Genomic DNA, 16,997 nt, shown 5'->3' with positions numbered 1-16,997 from the left:
TTAGGGTAATATACCCCTCATTGCAATGTTTCAGGATCGCTTTGTAATGCCTGAGAACTCCTGCTGAGCTTTCCCATTGTGAAGAAAGAACCCATAATCTGCCTTTATTGACACTAGAAGATGAAAGCACACCATGCCCTGCCTGCCCAGACAGTTCTGTGTTAAGTGAAGCTGTCTTTGTTGGGATCAGTCAGTATACTGTCTTCCAGAGTATGTCACTAGGTGCTACTGTGATTGCTCTGACACAGTTTGATGCAATGCTTGTTTGGATGTTTTCACTGAAGTTTGCCTTTCTCTCTTTAGAAGCATCAGTCCTCACAGGGCAATGCTGTAGTACTGAATTTTTGAGGCTGCGTATGTGGAGACCGGTATATGTCAAGAAAGAGATGATATACACCAGTCTACAATACTAGACTAACGAGGGAATGGTGGGCTGGAGGAGCTGTGAGGACCCTATCGATGACCAGGGTGCTTCTCAAAGAGATAGGTTGATAGCTCCTTTTAGAACAGCAGTACTCAGGATGCAAGCTGATGTGCTGGAGTTTGTTATTCCAGAACTTTAGAACCTGCAGTGAGAAGGCTAGTCGATTGGTTTGCTCTTTTTTGTACTCTATATATTCCAGTCTCTTTTTTAACAAATCTTTTTAGTGGCATGTCAACAAACACAAGGATAAGAATCAAACAGTACACTGATAAGTCCACCAACTTTATCGTAATTGAAGCATCAACCCTTTCCATTCCTCTCCTCTGACCCTCCCCCAACACAGGTGCCAGCAGAATTCGACTTAACCACAATAGATGGCTGTTCTTACAAACTGATAGAAGCAAGATCATTGCACACGTTGTCTCTGTAGCCATTCCAGTGTCCCCAGATTTTTGCTCACTTTTGGGGGCGTCCCCGATCTTCATATACTACCCCCTCGGCCAACATACACCAATGCATATCACATTTCCAATCCCCCAATCTCGGAACTTATTCTGCGCCCAATAATCTAGCCACATCCCATTTAGGGACAGCCATTCCAAAGGTGATCCATAAACGCTCCATGTGCAGCTGGTCCGTTTCCACCCAGATATTCAGTAGACACCACTTTGCTGAGGCCATAAAGGAGCCACACACCTCGCCCAAACATGCAACCACTGTTGCCCAGAAGTGTTGAAGGACTGGACAGTCCCACACTATATTGTAGAAAGTGCTGGCGTGTTCACAGCCTTGGTGTCAACTTTCTTTAGTTGTTTAACCTAATTCAAGTTTTCCAGTCTCATGTTTTTCCTCCTTGTGTGACTTTGGCCACTTGACGGGTTAGATTTTGGTGCAGTATGCCCGTGCAATATTTCTCACAGCATCTATTTACCAACCATTGGAAAAGTAGTGTCTTCACAACCCCAATAAGTTTACAAGCATTGGAAATGCCAATAAGTCTGGCTTTAAAGGAATGTTGTATGGTAATGTGAAGGACTAGACGTTAATAGCATGGGAATAGATATATATTTGACAGATGGCCTGTCAAGCCAGACATAAAAAAAATGCATGTAGGATAATGACTGCCCTCCTCCTATCTCTGCTGCAGCCAGAGAAAAACAACATAAAATATGTAATTATCTAATAGTGTCATGTGTGTGCCCCTGAAAGGTCAAGTTCAGGCACGAGCTAAACAAAATGATGACAGCTGTGTGGAGGGAAACACTTTTTGGTGGAAGCACACAACCTCTGCTCAATCAAAACATGTACTGGTGGCTCACAACATGTGGGCAGAGCCATAGCCCTTCTCTAGTGATGCTCACATGATTTACTGGCGACAACTGCGTTGTCAAGCCAGACCATAATAAGAAAGAGCAAAAACTGACATCAGAGGGGGTACTGTTATTATCCACATTAGCTCACCAGAAAATATGCATTTCTTTAGTAAAGTAAGATTTGTAATACACTAAAAGCAGATTGTAATGAGAACCCATGAGATGAGTAGTGAGCCAGGGAATAGGCTGATTATTGTTTCAGTATTCCTAAGTGGTATTGCTGTCAAACAGATTTACTGCTTACAGTATACTTAGAGTTCTTTGAGTCTGCTACTCTCAACCACTGGCTTTCTTTGACTAGCCTCTTTCAGCCACTTGCTTCAGACTTGGTCAATCATGTCTTGGCTCAACCCAGTGGAGTATTTCATCACTCTCCTAATACTATTGGCTGCTTGGGTGCATCTTTCCACCTCGCTCCAGTGCTTGCATGGAACTGCATAAGAGACTACAACTGTATTCCTTTCAGTCTGCTCATGCTGGCTCCACCCCATGTGCCTTTTTTTTAACGTGCCAAGGATGCATGTGTAAGCAAATTAATCCAGACCTATTTGATTTGCCAATGCTTGTTAATATCATGCTTGTCCTTTCCATAACACTAGTGCCTTTCTTGTAAAGCAGTTTATATGCTCCTCCTTCATCGTCTACGTATAGACTAAGTTGTGCTTTCCCTTTCACTACCATATATTAGCAGATCTCGGAGAACCTCATTGCTGTGTGCAATGGGTATACAGTCATTAAGCATTCGCTCAGATAAAGCATGGTGCTGTTCACGTGGTACTGTGCTTGTGCAAATTTGTAGCAGTGTTTTTGACATAGGAATTATCTCAAATAGTCTTTTGGCTGTGAGCAACACTCTCAAAATAAACAACAATCATCCCAAAAACATTTAATTTGCCAATAATTTGCATTTTTTCAAAACTTAATCATGTGTGATTGTTTTAGATGGTAAAGATGTCACTCTACAATCTTGAACTTGATTTCTCCTTACCTTGTGGTGCGTATAAAATATGTGGTCGCTGGCAATAATTGGAGATAAGCGATCATTTCTATGAAGAATGACCACAAGTCCCAGTGTGCCATGGACAGACACGTCTGGTCTTGTTTTCTTCTGGTGAGCAGTTTGAGACTGTAGACTTGTTTATTCAGTAGAAAGCCACAGGACCACACACACACACACCTCAGGGGTTTGGGTTGGAGGAAAAAGGACAGAAGTAGGCCGTTATGTCTCCAGTGACCCGGGGCTCTATGGGCACTCTGTTTAGTGCGGTCTGTAATTTAAAAGTGAATGAATGTGATAGAGGGCCATGATAAATACACAAATGTGCTATTTTTCAAATGTTTGGAACAAGTAAATATACTGGACGTTTCAGATGCTTTGAAGGGATCAGTGCCACACATAGCTGTTTCCTGCTTTATTGGTGGTCATGTATTAGGATGGGTGAAGTTCATCAGAGGCATTGAAGTCAATGGATTTCCACAGTTATCCCTCCACCACTTGTGGTGAGACTTGGGTTTCATGTTCTACACAATGGACCAGACTCCTAAAGGTTTTCTATGCATAAGTGTGACTTACTCTTCATTTACTGCTAAATTCACAGGACTATGTCACATTTTAAGCATTTGTGAAGCTTTTGTGAATCAGTAGTAATTTGATTATCTGTATCGTTTTAGTCAGACCAGTAATTGTAGAGTAACACCAAAAGATCTGACCTTCTATTGAGTAATTTCCTGCTGGCCCTGCATGTGGGATACAGCAAAGTTATGCAGGGCTTGGTTGGTTATTATTTGGCAAATGTAAAATATTATATTTAGAATTAACTATAGGCTAATGTGGATGACATATAGCTTGGAGTGCATAGTTCAGTTATTTACACTTGCACAACCTACCAGTAATAAAGAGATTGGGTTATAGTCAAGGATTGGCCAACTTGTGAACAGTAACTTCAAACTATGTGCTTATTCTCCCTTGCTACCAACCATACCCCTGATCGTTCCCCTTAGTAGAGCAGCTTGGCCAAGGAATGCTAAAACCACAGCACGCACAGTTTCTGCTTGTCGAGGCAAGTGACCCAATATGAGGCCCTCATGCAACTCCATGCGCCTTGGTCACATATTTCCTGTTCTAGCCCAACTGTTATTGCTCTCCCTAACTCTCTCCTTGTCTGCCTTGAAAGAGAAGCCTGATTTAACCCTAGACAGATCCTAAGTCTGAATTCATGCACTGTGAAGTGCCTCTGCTCTTCATAATCCTGGATGTATAGAACTCCAAAATAGCCACTGAGTGTCACACATACGCTAGCAGTGCTGCAGAATTGCACCCCCATATTCTATTGGTGCTTTCCAGAATTTTATCACAGTTGTTTACTTCTAATTAAAACCTCTTTACTTCCCTTGATCAGGAAGTTGCCCTTAGATATATTAATTTGTTTGATAAATTGTTAATTAACAATGATAATAATTGTATTTTATGATTTGCTATTCCAGGGCACAGACAGAAGCTTGATGAATCTAAACCTAGTTTGTTCTCTGAACGCCTCAGTGATTTAGGGCGCATTCCTCATCCCAGTATGAGAGTGGGTGTCCCTACCCAGAGTCCACGGCCTTCCCTGAACTCTGCACCAAGTCCTTTTAATCCACAAGGACAGAGTCAGATTGCAGGTAAGGGACGACCATATCTTTGGCTTGTATAGGCAATGCTAGTTAGGGAACATAATGGCTTTTTTCTGAAACATGTAAAACGTTGTATATGCAACATAGGGATTTTGTTCTAATTTGCAAGCTGGTAATTTAAATTTTACAATGAAAAGCAGCTGAGAGTATTTCTTTCTCGTTGATAATCGTAGCAAACAGTGACCAACAAGAAAGATAGTTAATTAGTTGCTAGATCTAGAACTGAGGTCAGCATGCTACCTTAAGCACCTAATTGCAGTGTGAGATAAATTCTGTGACTGTAGGTATTAATAAAAAGAGATATGTTAGCTTTGAGTCCAAAACATATGTTTTATTACTGTGTAGGGCAGACTTCGTCAGTTCAAAAGCCCCACGATCCCGCCTCAGTGCCTCTTACTGAATGCTTAAAGGAGAATTTCTTCTTCATTACAATAATTTATGCCCCATAAAGTTTAAAATGCAATTTGAAACTAGTTCAGAGTAGATGCTGCTCTGCTACAGCATTTCGTGTATGACTTCTCATGACTATCAAAGCAGTGCTATGTCCTCAGGGATGGAGAGTTGGATTGATCATTGATAGCCCTTAACAAAGTCACTAATGCTTTAGAGAGATGATTCAGAGATGATTCTTGTAACTCCTGATCCAAAACCTCACTCTCTTTAGCTGAGTGTGTCAAATAACTCAAGCTTTACCAGTTGGCCCTGGTAGAGTAATGGCCTTCAACCATATGGTAGCTTTTCCCAGTTAAGGTACTATCTTTTTTTTATAGCTTATTGGATGGAGGCATGTTGTTGTTTTACACAGGACGTCTACTGGCAGAACATTAATAACTGGGGGCACAGAGAACAAATGTAACCTGGCACTAGTGATGCGCGTAAGAGTGATTCTGCTAAAGAGGAAGCGGGAGGGGAAATAATGTCCTTAAGGGGGTGAGATAATAAACGATCAAGGTGTTCACTTTTTCTAGTATTAGGTTAATTCCACAAGCACATGTATACAACAGGACTATGTATAGACAATGAGGCCCTGGTTTCTCTTTTGTCAGAATCCAGGTGCTTTATTTTGCACAGGTAAATAATGATGCCCTGGTGATACTCTATATCGGGTGCAATAAACAGCACCTACTAGGAGTATCTGGGGAATAAAGTGTAAATGTTGGGTCTTACCTCACCAAAATCGACATGGTAAGGTAAATACTGTGCCCCGTTCCCCTGTTAAATTCCAACGAAGGGTGAGTTATTTAACCCACCCAGTAATTTCCAGTTGTAGTAAATACTACCCAACTCGTACTCTGGACCCCCTGTATAAAGAGGGGTTTACACAGGGAAGAAAACACTGTCCCACTGGTAATCAGGACCTTAGAGTGTACCACATACAACAAGTGATGGCAGCCACTCCTGCCGAGCATGTGGATCCCTTTGGGTCACCTCACAATTAATGTCGTTAGATCGGATGTCTTGAAACTGTATGGCAGTTGCTAATAAAAGCTGAAAAGTCACTATAACTGGATTTTAAGGAGATGACTCGTACTTCATGTGCGTTGTAATGTAACGGGAAGCAAAAATACTGTCACTCTTTACTAAAGTTCTACTGCCATGAATAAACCATGGCCTTTTGGTATCTAGGTTAATAGAGGCAACCGTGAGCTTGGATAAGATACACTGAAAGTCTGTACTACTGTTTTTTGATGAATGTAAAGGTTGTAAGGACGCATGCCATCGCATGGCTCTATAAAACATACACTTTTCAAATACTTTTTTTCCTGTGTTGGTACACATCATACTCTTTTCAGACAGGCTAGTGCTCTACTATATCTGCTCCTTACAGTTGTAGTAAGGTATGTGGTACCTCAGTGCCAGAGTCTCCAGTAAAATCCCTGTAAAAGTCAGTGATATCTATTAGGACATATGACTGAACCAACTGTACTACTGAATATCTACACCAACAATACTGTGGTACAAGAATATCAAGGGGCAAAATATCAAAAGGTAAGTGCGCAATGGAAAGTATAGATGTATTATTCCAAACTCCACATCTTCGTACTTTGCTATATGTACCTTGGCGGTACACATTTGTAGAGTTGGGTATAGAAAATCTAGATTTAACTACTTGGTGATATATTTTTTGATATTCTGTCCTTGATAATCTCTCCCGCCGATACTGTGGGTTCGCTATTAAGGGTGCACACCACCAGCCCCTATTAGCTAACACATAGACCTGCTTTGTGTGTGTCTTCCTTGTTCAGTGAGAAGCACTGTGGCAACCACAAAAATAAAAACATACACAATGCCATAGAAGGAAAATAAGAAAGGAAAAACGTCACTTTTCTAAGGGTATCAATTAACACTCTGTGAGTTGTTATGGTCTGTAAGAATTAGATTCTCAAATCCCGAGGCCATATCACATAACAAATGTGTGTCTGTGTTGTCTGTGCTTGCCTGAGGTGAAGTTAATATATGAGATTGCAACATATCACAAAATAATGGAGTACGGATGTGATTTAGAACATACTATGCTCCAGACATTGCACAAAAATACCGTCTGCATTCAAGTCTCGCCAAACACCAGACAGATATTGATCTCCTGAGTACCCTAAGAGAGACTGCAAAGTTGGAGGTTCTGAGATGCTCTTTGATGACACATTGGAGATTTATATGGTAGTATGATGGACCTAGCCCAAAATGCTGCTTCAATTCTAGAGGAAGAAACGTCATAGGAAATTGTTTTTAGCAGAAGGACTTGAATATGCGCATTAATGAGGTAAAGCCATCAGATAGCACACACCCTGCTGTCAGTGCCCTCCAAGAAATCCAACCTGAAATCCACTCATGGTGCTCTTCTGATCCGTTACCAGTGCTTTCGAACCTCACTTCAAAGTCTCCTCAATGCAGAAACGTGTGCTAATAAAGGCACATTAAGAATCCCCTGCCCCCCATTCTGATCTTTGTGGAGAGTTGAGTTATTTTGGGAGTGGCTGATTTCTAGCATTGTCTAATGTGGGCTCCGTCAGCTTCATTGCACTGTTAATAACAAATGATGAGACCCCAGTGTCAAGGCAGATCACTTACCCATCCCAGAAATCCACTGACATACCTTACCGATACCATGCATCATACTTTGATATAATTCTGTTATTTTTTTTAAACAAACTTAGAATACCACGTTTAGTCGTTGTGCGTGGTATTCTGCAACAGCAACATGAATGTGGCTAGAGTCACCAGTTCCAGTGCAGACAGTTCTTGAAAATCTTTGACATTCAAGTTTCCTTTTATCCTAAGTGGTGATTACTTTTCAAAATGTGGCTTTTATTAACAATGTAAGATATGAAGCAGCAACTACCACTGTAAAGCTATCGTAGGAAAGTATTATTTTAGCAGTGATTTTTGATTTCCAGTTGCATGCATTTAGGTTGCGTTTTACACAGGGCTCTCGGATTCTGCAGGAAGCAAGTATCAATTTCTGTAGTTGGTGTAGACCAGCTATGCAAGATGCTGTGCCCAATCTCGCGGCACATAGTTGGCAATCAAGAGAAGTTTTCACATTTATTTATTACAAATTAATAATTGGCACTTTCATACATCATTCATGAGACTGGGTGAATGCAGCTGGCACAATTGTGTTTGGGGACCGCGGAATAAGTTAAAGGTTATTAATGATATTGATGTCCTAGTTTTCATCTCCATGAATATATTTCTATTTCAGTAAGTTTGTTGATTATTATTCCCTGTCCATTGTATTGCCATTTTGTTCACCCTCAGCAAAACTTTCCTGTCTGTCCGGCGTGCTGTTTTCTTATAACTTGGGTAGTTAACATACTTTAACAACTATGAAATTATGTTAAATTCAGTCTTGCCATACATCCAGGAATGTTTATAGCGATTTTGTAATTTTCATATAATTTATTAAAATATGTATCTTTTTAATTTAGATGGTTATATAATAGAAGATGGGTTCTCCGTATAATATCTTTCATAGAGTGACATGCGATTTTCATGAATCCTTGGTGTCATGTTTTGAATCGCCCAGAATATTCTTTTATATGTTACCAGTGGCAGGGGTATTCCATATTCTGATTTCAAGTTTACAGCTAACCTGCTGCACCCAGACTGTTTGACTCCTGGCTCATCGGTGTAAGGCTCTTTGCCTTGCCCATTAGTGAAATATCCCAGTGTTGCAGTCTGCCAGACTGTCTAGAGCATGTTCTCCAGTGCAGAAAATCATGTCTGTGGTAATAAATAAGTGTGCCAGATGCAAAAATATCGAATTTAACAAATGTGTGTGCCACAGAAGATACTGTGGTTCTTTTAAAGAGTGAGCCCCACAGAGTAAATGCCTGTACAACATCCTACCCCAAGTGAAAATTTACCGGATATACGTTCTGAGTCAGGTCACAGTCCCTGTCACGTTTCCTCTGCTCTAAATGCTTTAGTGCTGATAGTAATATGATTCTGAACATGCCTGCCTGGCATGCAGCTCAGGTATGCTAGTTGCTTCTCAAAATGCCAAGGTATGGTTTGATCACTGATGCTCAATTACGAAAAAGGCAGATCGCCGAGTCAATTTCTGCATTGCACCACAATCTAATACACAACTGCTGTGGTAGAATACACTTTGTGTGACTGTGTAGCTCTACTGTCATCTGCAATAAATTTGAGAAGCATAATTTTGGTAATCTAAATGGTAGATTCAAGACTAACAGATCTCAGATCATACTAGGGTTTGCGACAACGTTCACTTGTTTCTCGACTGGACTTTAATATCAGGTGAGAGGTTTCATTATCGCACCATCATCCCAGAGAAGAGAGTGATGATCTCATGCACAGATTTGCTAAGGAGTGTGTTGTTGAAAGAACAATATGGAAAGACATAATAAAAAGTACTCTACACATACAAAGATTAAAAAATATGATAATCAAAAACGACTCTAAAGAGAAACTAATGTTTTAGAAGTTATAAAGGAAACGTTGAAAACCCAAATAAAGTTGGGTAAACTCTTTGTGTGGGTAATCTTAGATGAGCGCCTTGACTCTATAAACAATAGTAGGATCATCTCCCCATTCTACAGGGGCTCCAGGGAGTGCTAGTCTGCAACCCACAATGTTAACTTTGCTGACAAGTTGTTCTGGTCGCTGATCCACTGTGCACTTAACGACCTCGCTCAAACTTTCATTCCTGAGCCGATTGGAAAGTTGTAGCCTAAATCACATGAAATTATCAAGCCTAGACCACATTTCTTCCCAGTTGCTCATGGAGACATGGACATCAATTAAAAACCGGGCAGTGGAGAGATCCCCAATAAGATATACTGCTACTCTGAAGTTAGCCAAGGATGTGTCTTTTCCCCATATTTAACTCATACATTTATTAGTGATGTTTGCCATTTCAGTCTCAGCAGTACCAATCTTCCACAACTAAGGACTCTTTAGAATCGTGGCCTTGCTTCATTCAGATGGTATTTTATTGTTGGATAATACTGTGGTGAGGTTGGAAAGATTGTTGATGGCCCTCACCAAATATGCGAGACAGAATCAGTTGTAAATAAATGAACCAATAGCCAGATATTTACATTTAGGTCTTCAGTTATACAGGCTCTTGATTTATCAACAGCCACGGACTAGAAACTGTACCTGAATATAGACATTTGGGATAATGGTAAGGTCACCTAAGAGGCCATGAGATGAGCAGCCTATGGAATGGCAAATTAAGGGCCCTTGTAACAGCTTACTTTGGGCGAATTAGAGCAGGTAAGGGGACTTCCAGAAGACTAAGCCATCAAGAGCATAAGGGGCCTTATATCCTGCGCGGATGCTCTGTGGAACGAATGCAGCGTTCTCGAATATGAAATAGGTCCCAGACGCAGAACCCTGTCCCAACATTCCGAGCAGCCCCTAGCCCCTACCACCTCGCTCCCACCCCCTCTCTGACACGCTGTCATGGGCAGAAGGGCAGAGTGTTAGGCCTCTGCCCCCACATTCCTCTCTGCATAGGGTCATGAGTCTACATAGTAGGCCACTGCTCCCACTCATGTTCTTCTGCTCATTACATAACCTCTTCTCTCTGTAAGTCAAGCTTGACTTGCTGCTTGCTGTCAGTGATGCACTTGTTTACAAACGCTTACACTCACGGGTGTAGCAAGGGTGCCATGGCCCTAATGCAAGCAAGACAATGGCTGCCTAACCTCTGTTTAGGTAGTAGGGCAGGCATCATTGGATGCAGTAGAGCATCATACTGCATACAATGCTGTATAGACTTTACATTCAATGCTGATAGTTAGGAGGTTATTCAATGTTCATCCTTAAACATTTCACTCGCGGGCGGGGTTATACATTTGAAGACCAATCATTTATAACCTCAGTCTCTTAGCAGTGAGTGCAGGGTACAAATCGGGGGCACACGCAGGTACACGCCGTCCACGCACTATTTTCACAGGGTGGACGCCGACCACCTTGCAAGTAGTGGGTCCCACTGAAATGGGCCGAACTTGTCCCGGTGTAATTTTCGGACACCGGGACACATTCAGCAGCGCCAGAACCTTGTCTGCTTTCGTTCGCCAGCAGCAAGGTGCAGGCAGCGAGGGGGCTTTCATATTACATACTCCAGCTTGGCCGATAACAAAGGCCGAGTTAAGGGGCCAGAAGGCCTCCTTTTGTTCCACTATCCTGACAGGGAGTTAACTGATCCTCACACCTAGATGGAAATGCAAGGGAAGGGAAAAAAAAGAACACTGTTTGTTGTTATCACTTTACAAATACTTAAGAGAGGCATGCATTTTACGTTGTTCAGTCCCTGTGTATAAGAGTTTTTCATCCACTTAAGAATGTCAGACTTGTTTGTCTGTTTCAGTAATTGCACAAATAACAATTTAAATACCACTATTTTCTTTTATTTATTTTATAACGCTACTCATTCAATGCCTCCTCAGGGGTAGTAAACAATTACAAACCTTTTTCAGGGTGTCAGAGCACTTTACATCACATGTACACATTATACAATGACACTAAATCCTATAAATGTGTAAATCAATGTAAAAAATGTGTTACATAAGACAGTGAGTTACAAGGTGTAGTAGTCACATGTCCTTCATAGCTTCATTGTTTGCTGTGATATATTAGAATGATGACACTTTATGAAGTGGGAGCTACAAAAGGACGTGTGTGTTAAAAGCAATAACTCACCTAACTTCATAAAATAAAAATCAGTCATTCGCATGTTAGATGAGGTGCTTTGCTGGAGACACATTAACCCTCTATGCTACTTCGATTCAAAACTGGGACTCGAGAAAACCCAGTTATCTTACCATTATTATTATTCCCTAAGATTTACTGGGCACACAAAGATCTCTGCAGCAGGTGCCTTAACCCCAAAAGATATTTTAAAATGCAGACTGCAAACAATTAAGCAATGTTTCTCCTTGTGACCAATTTCTTAGTGGCAGGGTTTAAAAAAAATAAATGTATAAGTTGAGGCCCAGATTTTGCATCTGGGTTGCATCATTTTTTTTGGCACAACCCCGATGCAAAGTCTCATTTGTTAAATATAGCAATGCGCTCAAATGCAATTATGGTAGACCTGCTAAACCTGTGAGAGGTCTTAAGATTTGATGTAAGGTCATGAGTTGTGATGCCACTTCCTGTGATGCTACATGCGATGTCACATGCCGTGATGCCACGCACGTTGACGCCACGCACCATGATGTCACTTGCACACTGCCTAACTAGGTTAGTTCCCCCACTTCTTTTTTTAGGACTCGTGTCTTGATTGAGTGAAACCTCAGATTTTAATGTCAATGGACGGTAGCCAGCGGGAAAGCCTGTAAGAGCAGGGGTCATTAGGTCAAGCATAGCAGTGCACCAGCGCTGTTTTTTTGAGGTATTGTTATCTATTTGGGCTTTTGACCACGCCCACCTCACACCCATCACTCTCGCTCGTTCACTGGCTTGCCCTTCAAAAATCCTTTGTTAGCATTGGTAAATGCTTTACGTTTGTCCCTTCTTGGGGTGGTTTGATTACCGCCTTGGCCATCGACCCTGTCACATTGCTAATTGCACTTTTGCTGTTTGACTGCGAGCAGACTTCTTTTTCCTTTTGTGTGTCTTCTTCACACTCATGCTGTGGTGCTTTGAATGGCTCGCTTTTGTGAAACTGTTTTACTTTTAATTTTCAATTTATGTGGCAAGAAAAATCTGGTTAGGAATTTGCAATGCTAATAGCTGTAACTTGAGCAAATGTGAGACCCATTGCTTTACAAATGCTTGTTTTCGTGAATTGGCCTCACAAACAAGAAGAGGAAAAGGATGACGGACAGCAGATGGCCTGCTGTTAACAAGAAAGAATTAACATCAACAACTGAAAGTTGAGTCCCAGTAGCAGGACGTGTAGTGCCCAGATAACTAGGATACCTTTATAAGCCTACTAATTGGCGTTTAGGCTTTGATCTCAACTGCAGCCTCGAATCCTGTCACTTTGTATCTGCTGCTTAGGACAGTGAATCCTAGATGTGGTTTCTTAAAAAGTCCCAGGAGCTCTTTTACAAACTAACACACTATAAAAGAAAGACCCTGGAAGTTTTAGGAAGGCATAACATCACTCAAAACGTCATCAATTTTATTTTAGCGAATGACTTTGGAGATTTCTAAATATTCATATTTCTGAATATTTCAGCTCCCACATAGGCATTCAGTTCCTGATGATTTGTTGCTCAAACATCATGACAGACTTAACTCACATAAAGCACATATTTTCCCAATTCTGTCGGCATTTCCTAGGTGTATAGATGCAAAAAAGTGTAGCTAAAACGGCATGGAATTCAGAAGAAAGTGGCATTGCTCTCCGAAGTGCCCTGAAACTGCACTACTCAATTTCAAGATTTTATTACACGAGTACTTTTCATTACACTACCCCTAAGACTGCTTGAAGCACTATATGTAGAATCGGTCATTAAAACAGCTAAGGTGGAGCTGTTTAAGAAGTTGGTGGACGGAGCACGCAGATGTGCCCTTTAACCGGTACAGAGGGAGCTCCTTTGCTTTAGGTACAGTCATTTGCATGTGTGCGGGATTGGACGTTCACCACTTACACTTAATAGTAAATAATACTAAAATGAAGATTTTGTGATATCTTTGTGGTTATTCCTCAAACGTTTTCCCCATTTGGCTGTAATCTGTGGGTGAAAAAAGTGAAGTGTATGTTCTCGGTTCCTAACTCCATGTTCACAAAATCAGGCTTTCCTGAATTTCCGGAGAGTAAATTCCACTTTTAACGTTGGATAATCTATCAGATGGATTAATGTTCTGCTGGCCTGAGTTTATAAAAAAGTTGTGAATGTGAGTGCTCTCCTGGTAGGGGCAAATGGGTTACCGCTAACTATGTTAGTACAGTCCAATCTTAAAAATTCACATAGGGCCTGATATAGAACTCGGTGGACGGGGTCTACCATCACAAAGATGACGGATATCCGATCCGACGAAATCTAAATCCCATTGAAGATAATGGTAAAAAAATGCTTGCTCCTCAGCATCTCTATACTTTTGGGGTCTTGAAGGATTTCTCCACATGCAAACGTGTTTTACATACAGAGAAAAAATATGTGCAACTGCATTTTTACCCTATCCTGAAAGTGTCGGATTGGCACACCTCTGGACAATCGTCAGAAATAGGGTTAGGAAAGACAGCTGTATGACTGTAAGTTTACAGGTTTGAAAGACATTTAGACATGGCCTATGGCATACCGTGACAAAACTTAAGTTTAGAAATCTGCATCCATGACAGCTTGTAAATCTGCGGTTGCAGATTTTCCAGGACTTGTGCCTTTTGCTCATGGCAGGGATGCATCGTGCAGGTCCAGAAGGACCGGATCCATGCATATGTTCAGGTTGATAATTGACTCTCATGAGTCAATGAGATGAGTTTCTTGTATGTTTATTCTAAATGCATTTCGTAATTGATGGAGGCATCCACAGATACCTTCATATGAACCTTGTTACTAGCTGGGCTATTTACTGGAAAAAAAAGTTCTTAAAGATAAGTAACTTGCTCTAATGTGGAGATACTGACATTCACTCATGGATTTGGCCCTTCTGGACCTACAATAGGCACCCCTGTCCTATGTCGAATTGTGCCATAAATGCTGGTTGGGGAAGCAAATAAACGCTGCTGAGAGAAACGACAGATGATTTGGGGGTGGGAGAGAACCACAGAGTTGCGAAGGAGAAGTAGTTCACAGGACACAGCATTCTCAGTTGAGTGCTTAAAGCAAAAGGGAAAAAAAAGTAGTTCCCTGACTGATGACAGTGGAAGGATACAAGCCATCCAATCAAAAACAGAAAAGATAAAGCAGTTCCTTGAATAGAAAGCATGCAAGTGAGACTGATACGAAGCCTAACCACTGATAACCAATAGACTGACGACTCAAAGCCCACTGTAAGCATTGCTACTGTCCACACCTGTTTTTTGAAAATTAACAGCAACAGCTGTAAACGAGACATAACCACCAGCATTATGCTTTTTTTTTTAAAGCAGTATGCTCCTCTGAGCATTTAGCCAGCATATACTAGGGTCGTCCTTGAACAGTGGTTGTTAGTCTGGGTTTCAACAGGAAGGGGCAAATAAAAAATAAACACCTATAAGCGTGGGTAGCAGCGTTTAGCTTATGATACTTCAAATCTGCCCCTGCCCTCTAAAGTTTCCTTCTGACTTTTTTCATTTTTACGCAGGCGCTATTTTTACTAACTCTGCTGAAAAGTGAAAGGACCAAAACAGCGAGACCCAAAGCAAGGAAAGGCCCAGTCATTTGACTGCAGGGGGAGACTGAGCGTCCTTTTCGACCACCTCCATCTTGACTGCTCTCAGTAGCTTTGGACTGTGCAACAGAAGCTCCATTTAGGTCCAGCTCCCCCTCGAAAGAGATGCATTGTTCTCCAAAGTTAAGTCTGAGTTTGAGCATGCATGGGTTTGAGCTTTGATTCTTGCCTCAGATTGCCTTGCACTAATTGAAGGCACACAATCTTCTACCTGTGAACACTAAATTAGACTAATAGTAGGAGGCAGGAGTGACTACAAACAGCAGACATAATGGCTCACAGTCATGCTGATTTGAATCCCAGCCAAGCCATACCATTTAAATTGTGAAACTGCTAAACACGAGTCCATTAAGTGTAATGATCAAGTTCCCTTCAGCTTTTCACAAAGGTGGTTTTTGTTAAACACTTATGATATCCACGGAAAGGCATTACTACGAAGTGCTAGGTTCCCTTATTAAGCAAAAATGTTGTTATTTTTATCGAGCTTGTCTGCTGCAGGGAGATTTCTGTTTCCCAGACACATTTTGAAACAAACCGTATAGGAGCAGACAATACAAATACCAAATAAGAGAAATTTCAAGTATAGGGCTTTGTGGAAGATTGCCCAGTTTAAGAAAGCCAGTTTTTCCGAAGCACAGAAGATCCCTGCACATTCCTTTCAAAAGTGCCGGCTTGGAATGTTCACTTTAAAAGTAGTTTAATGAAGAAATTGAGAGCACAGATTTGTGATTATCTGCACAAGATACATTAGTACATTGCAAAAAGAAATTGTTTCACACCTCTATAACCACAACCTTTTGTGATTTAAATTTAGAGATGCTTACTGAATACAACCTTCTTCTCGTTTTTAGGCATGGCGTGGCAGTGTAATTGTCCGCCGACCTACCGTCATCAGTTCTCTTTTTTCAGTATACACAGAGCGAGCTTTGGCTCTGCTAAGAGGAGTATTTCTCTCCTCTCATGCTATTGGCTGTTTGGATGTATCATTCCACCTCCTATGTAGTGCTTGCTTAAAAAGCATTCCGCATGAGGGATTTTCATTCTTTATGTTAGACATGCGCTACATACAGAAAGTAAACTATTCTTGTTGTCTTTGTGTGAGTTATACACACACATATGTTTACCTTCTCATAAAAATGTATATCGCACACAATCCAACTGCTTAAATCAAAACAAGCATTCACATGGCCAGTAGGTTTGGCTTCAGTGGGGTACTTGCAAATTTGAGCTGTCTGGTCCTTGGCCAATCCTTGGACTGGGGTTCATGGACTGTCTGTAGACCCAAATTAAAAAAGGCCATCTCGTTGGGCTTGTGCGTTCTTTGCTCCCTTTGTTGTTTTCGGGTCTGTAGACCCAAACGTAGGAGCAATTCATTGAAACCTCCAATTAGCTGGCCACAAAATATTTTTTCTGTTGCGGTTAAAATTACAGGACAAGGGGCTGCATCCCCAAATTACATCCTGGCACCATCTCCTGACCCTCTGGCATATGTTGGTGGGGTCACGAAGGTGCCTTCATTTGTATAAAAAATACAATAAAATTATAATGCTACGAGGTTTGCTAACCCCGAATCAGGGTTCAGAGACTCGGAGCAAAGCTCTGATATATGCAACTCATTTCCTGAGTCCACAAGTGCCATTGATGGCTTATAAAACCTTATTAGAATCCACTCTTGATTTTGCAAACACATGGCTGGGTTTGTGAACTCAATAGTGACACAGGAGTCTCTA

General features: G+C 41.2%; 1 protein-coding gene across 4 annotated transcripts in view; it reads left to right on the top strand.

Annotated features, from left to right (window-relative positions):
- RUNX2 (RUNX family transcription factor 2) overlaps nucleotides 1-16,997 on the top strand; it is a 283,911-nt gene that overhangs the window by 239,383 nt on the left and 27,531 nt on the right. For 3 of the 4 annotated variants that reach the window (XM_069236101.1, XM_069236102.1, XM_069236103.1), the window contains one exon: nucleotides 4,282-4,455. The exons of the other annotated variant lie outside the window; for it this stretch is intronic. In XM_069236101.1, coding sequence (XP_069092202.1) covers nucleotides 4,282-4,455 — 174 coding nt within the window. The remainder of the gene's footprint in view (nucleotides 1-4,281; nucleotides 4,456-16,997) is intronic. 4 annotated transcript variants of the gene reach the window in all.

The sequence above is a fragment of the Pleurodeles waltl genome, chromosome 5 (genome assembly GCF_031143425.1).
Source record: "Pleurodeles waltl isolate 20211129_DDA chromosome 5, aPleWal1.hap1.20221129, whole genome shotgun sequence".
Classification (NCBI taxonomy): domain Eukaryota; kingdom Metazoa; phylum Chordata; class Amphibia; order Caudata; family Salamandridae; genus Pleurodeles; species Pleurodeles waltl.
This window is presented reverse-complemented; position numbering and strand designations above follow the sequence as displayed.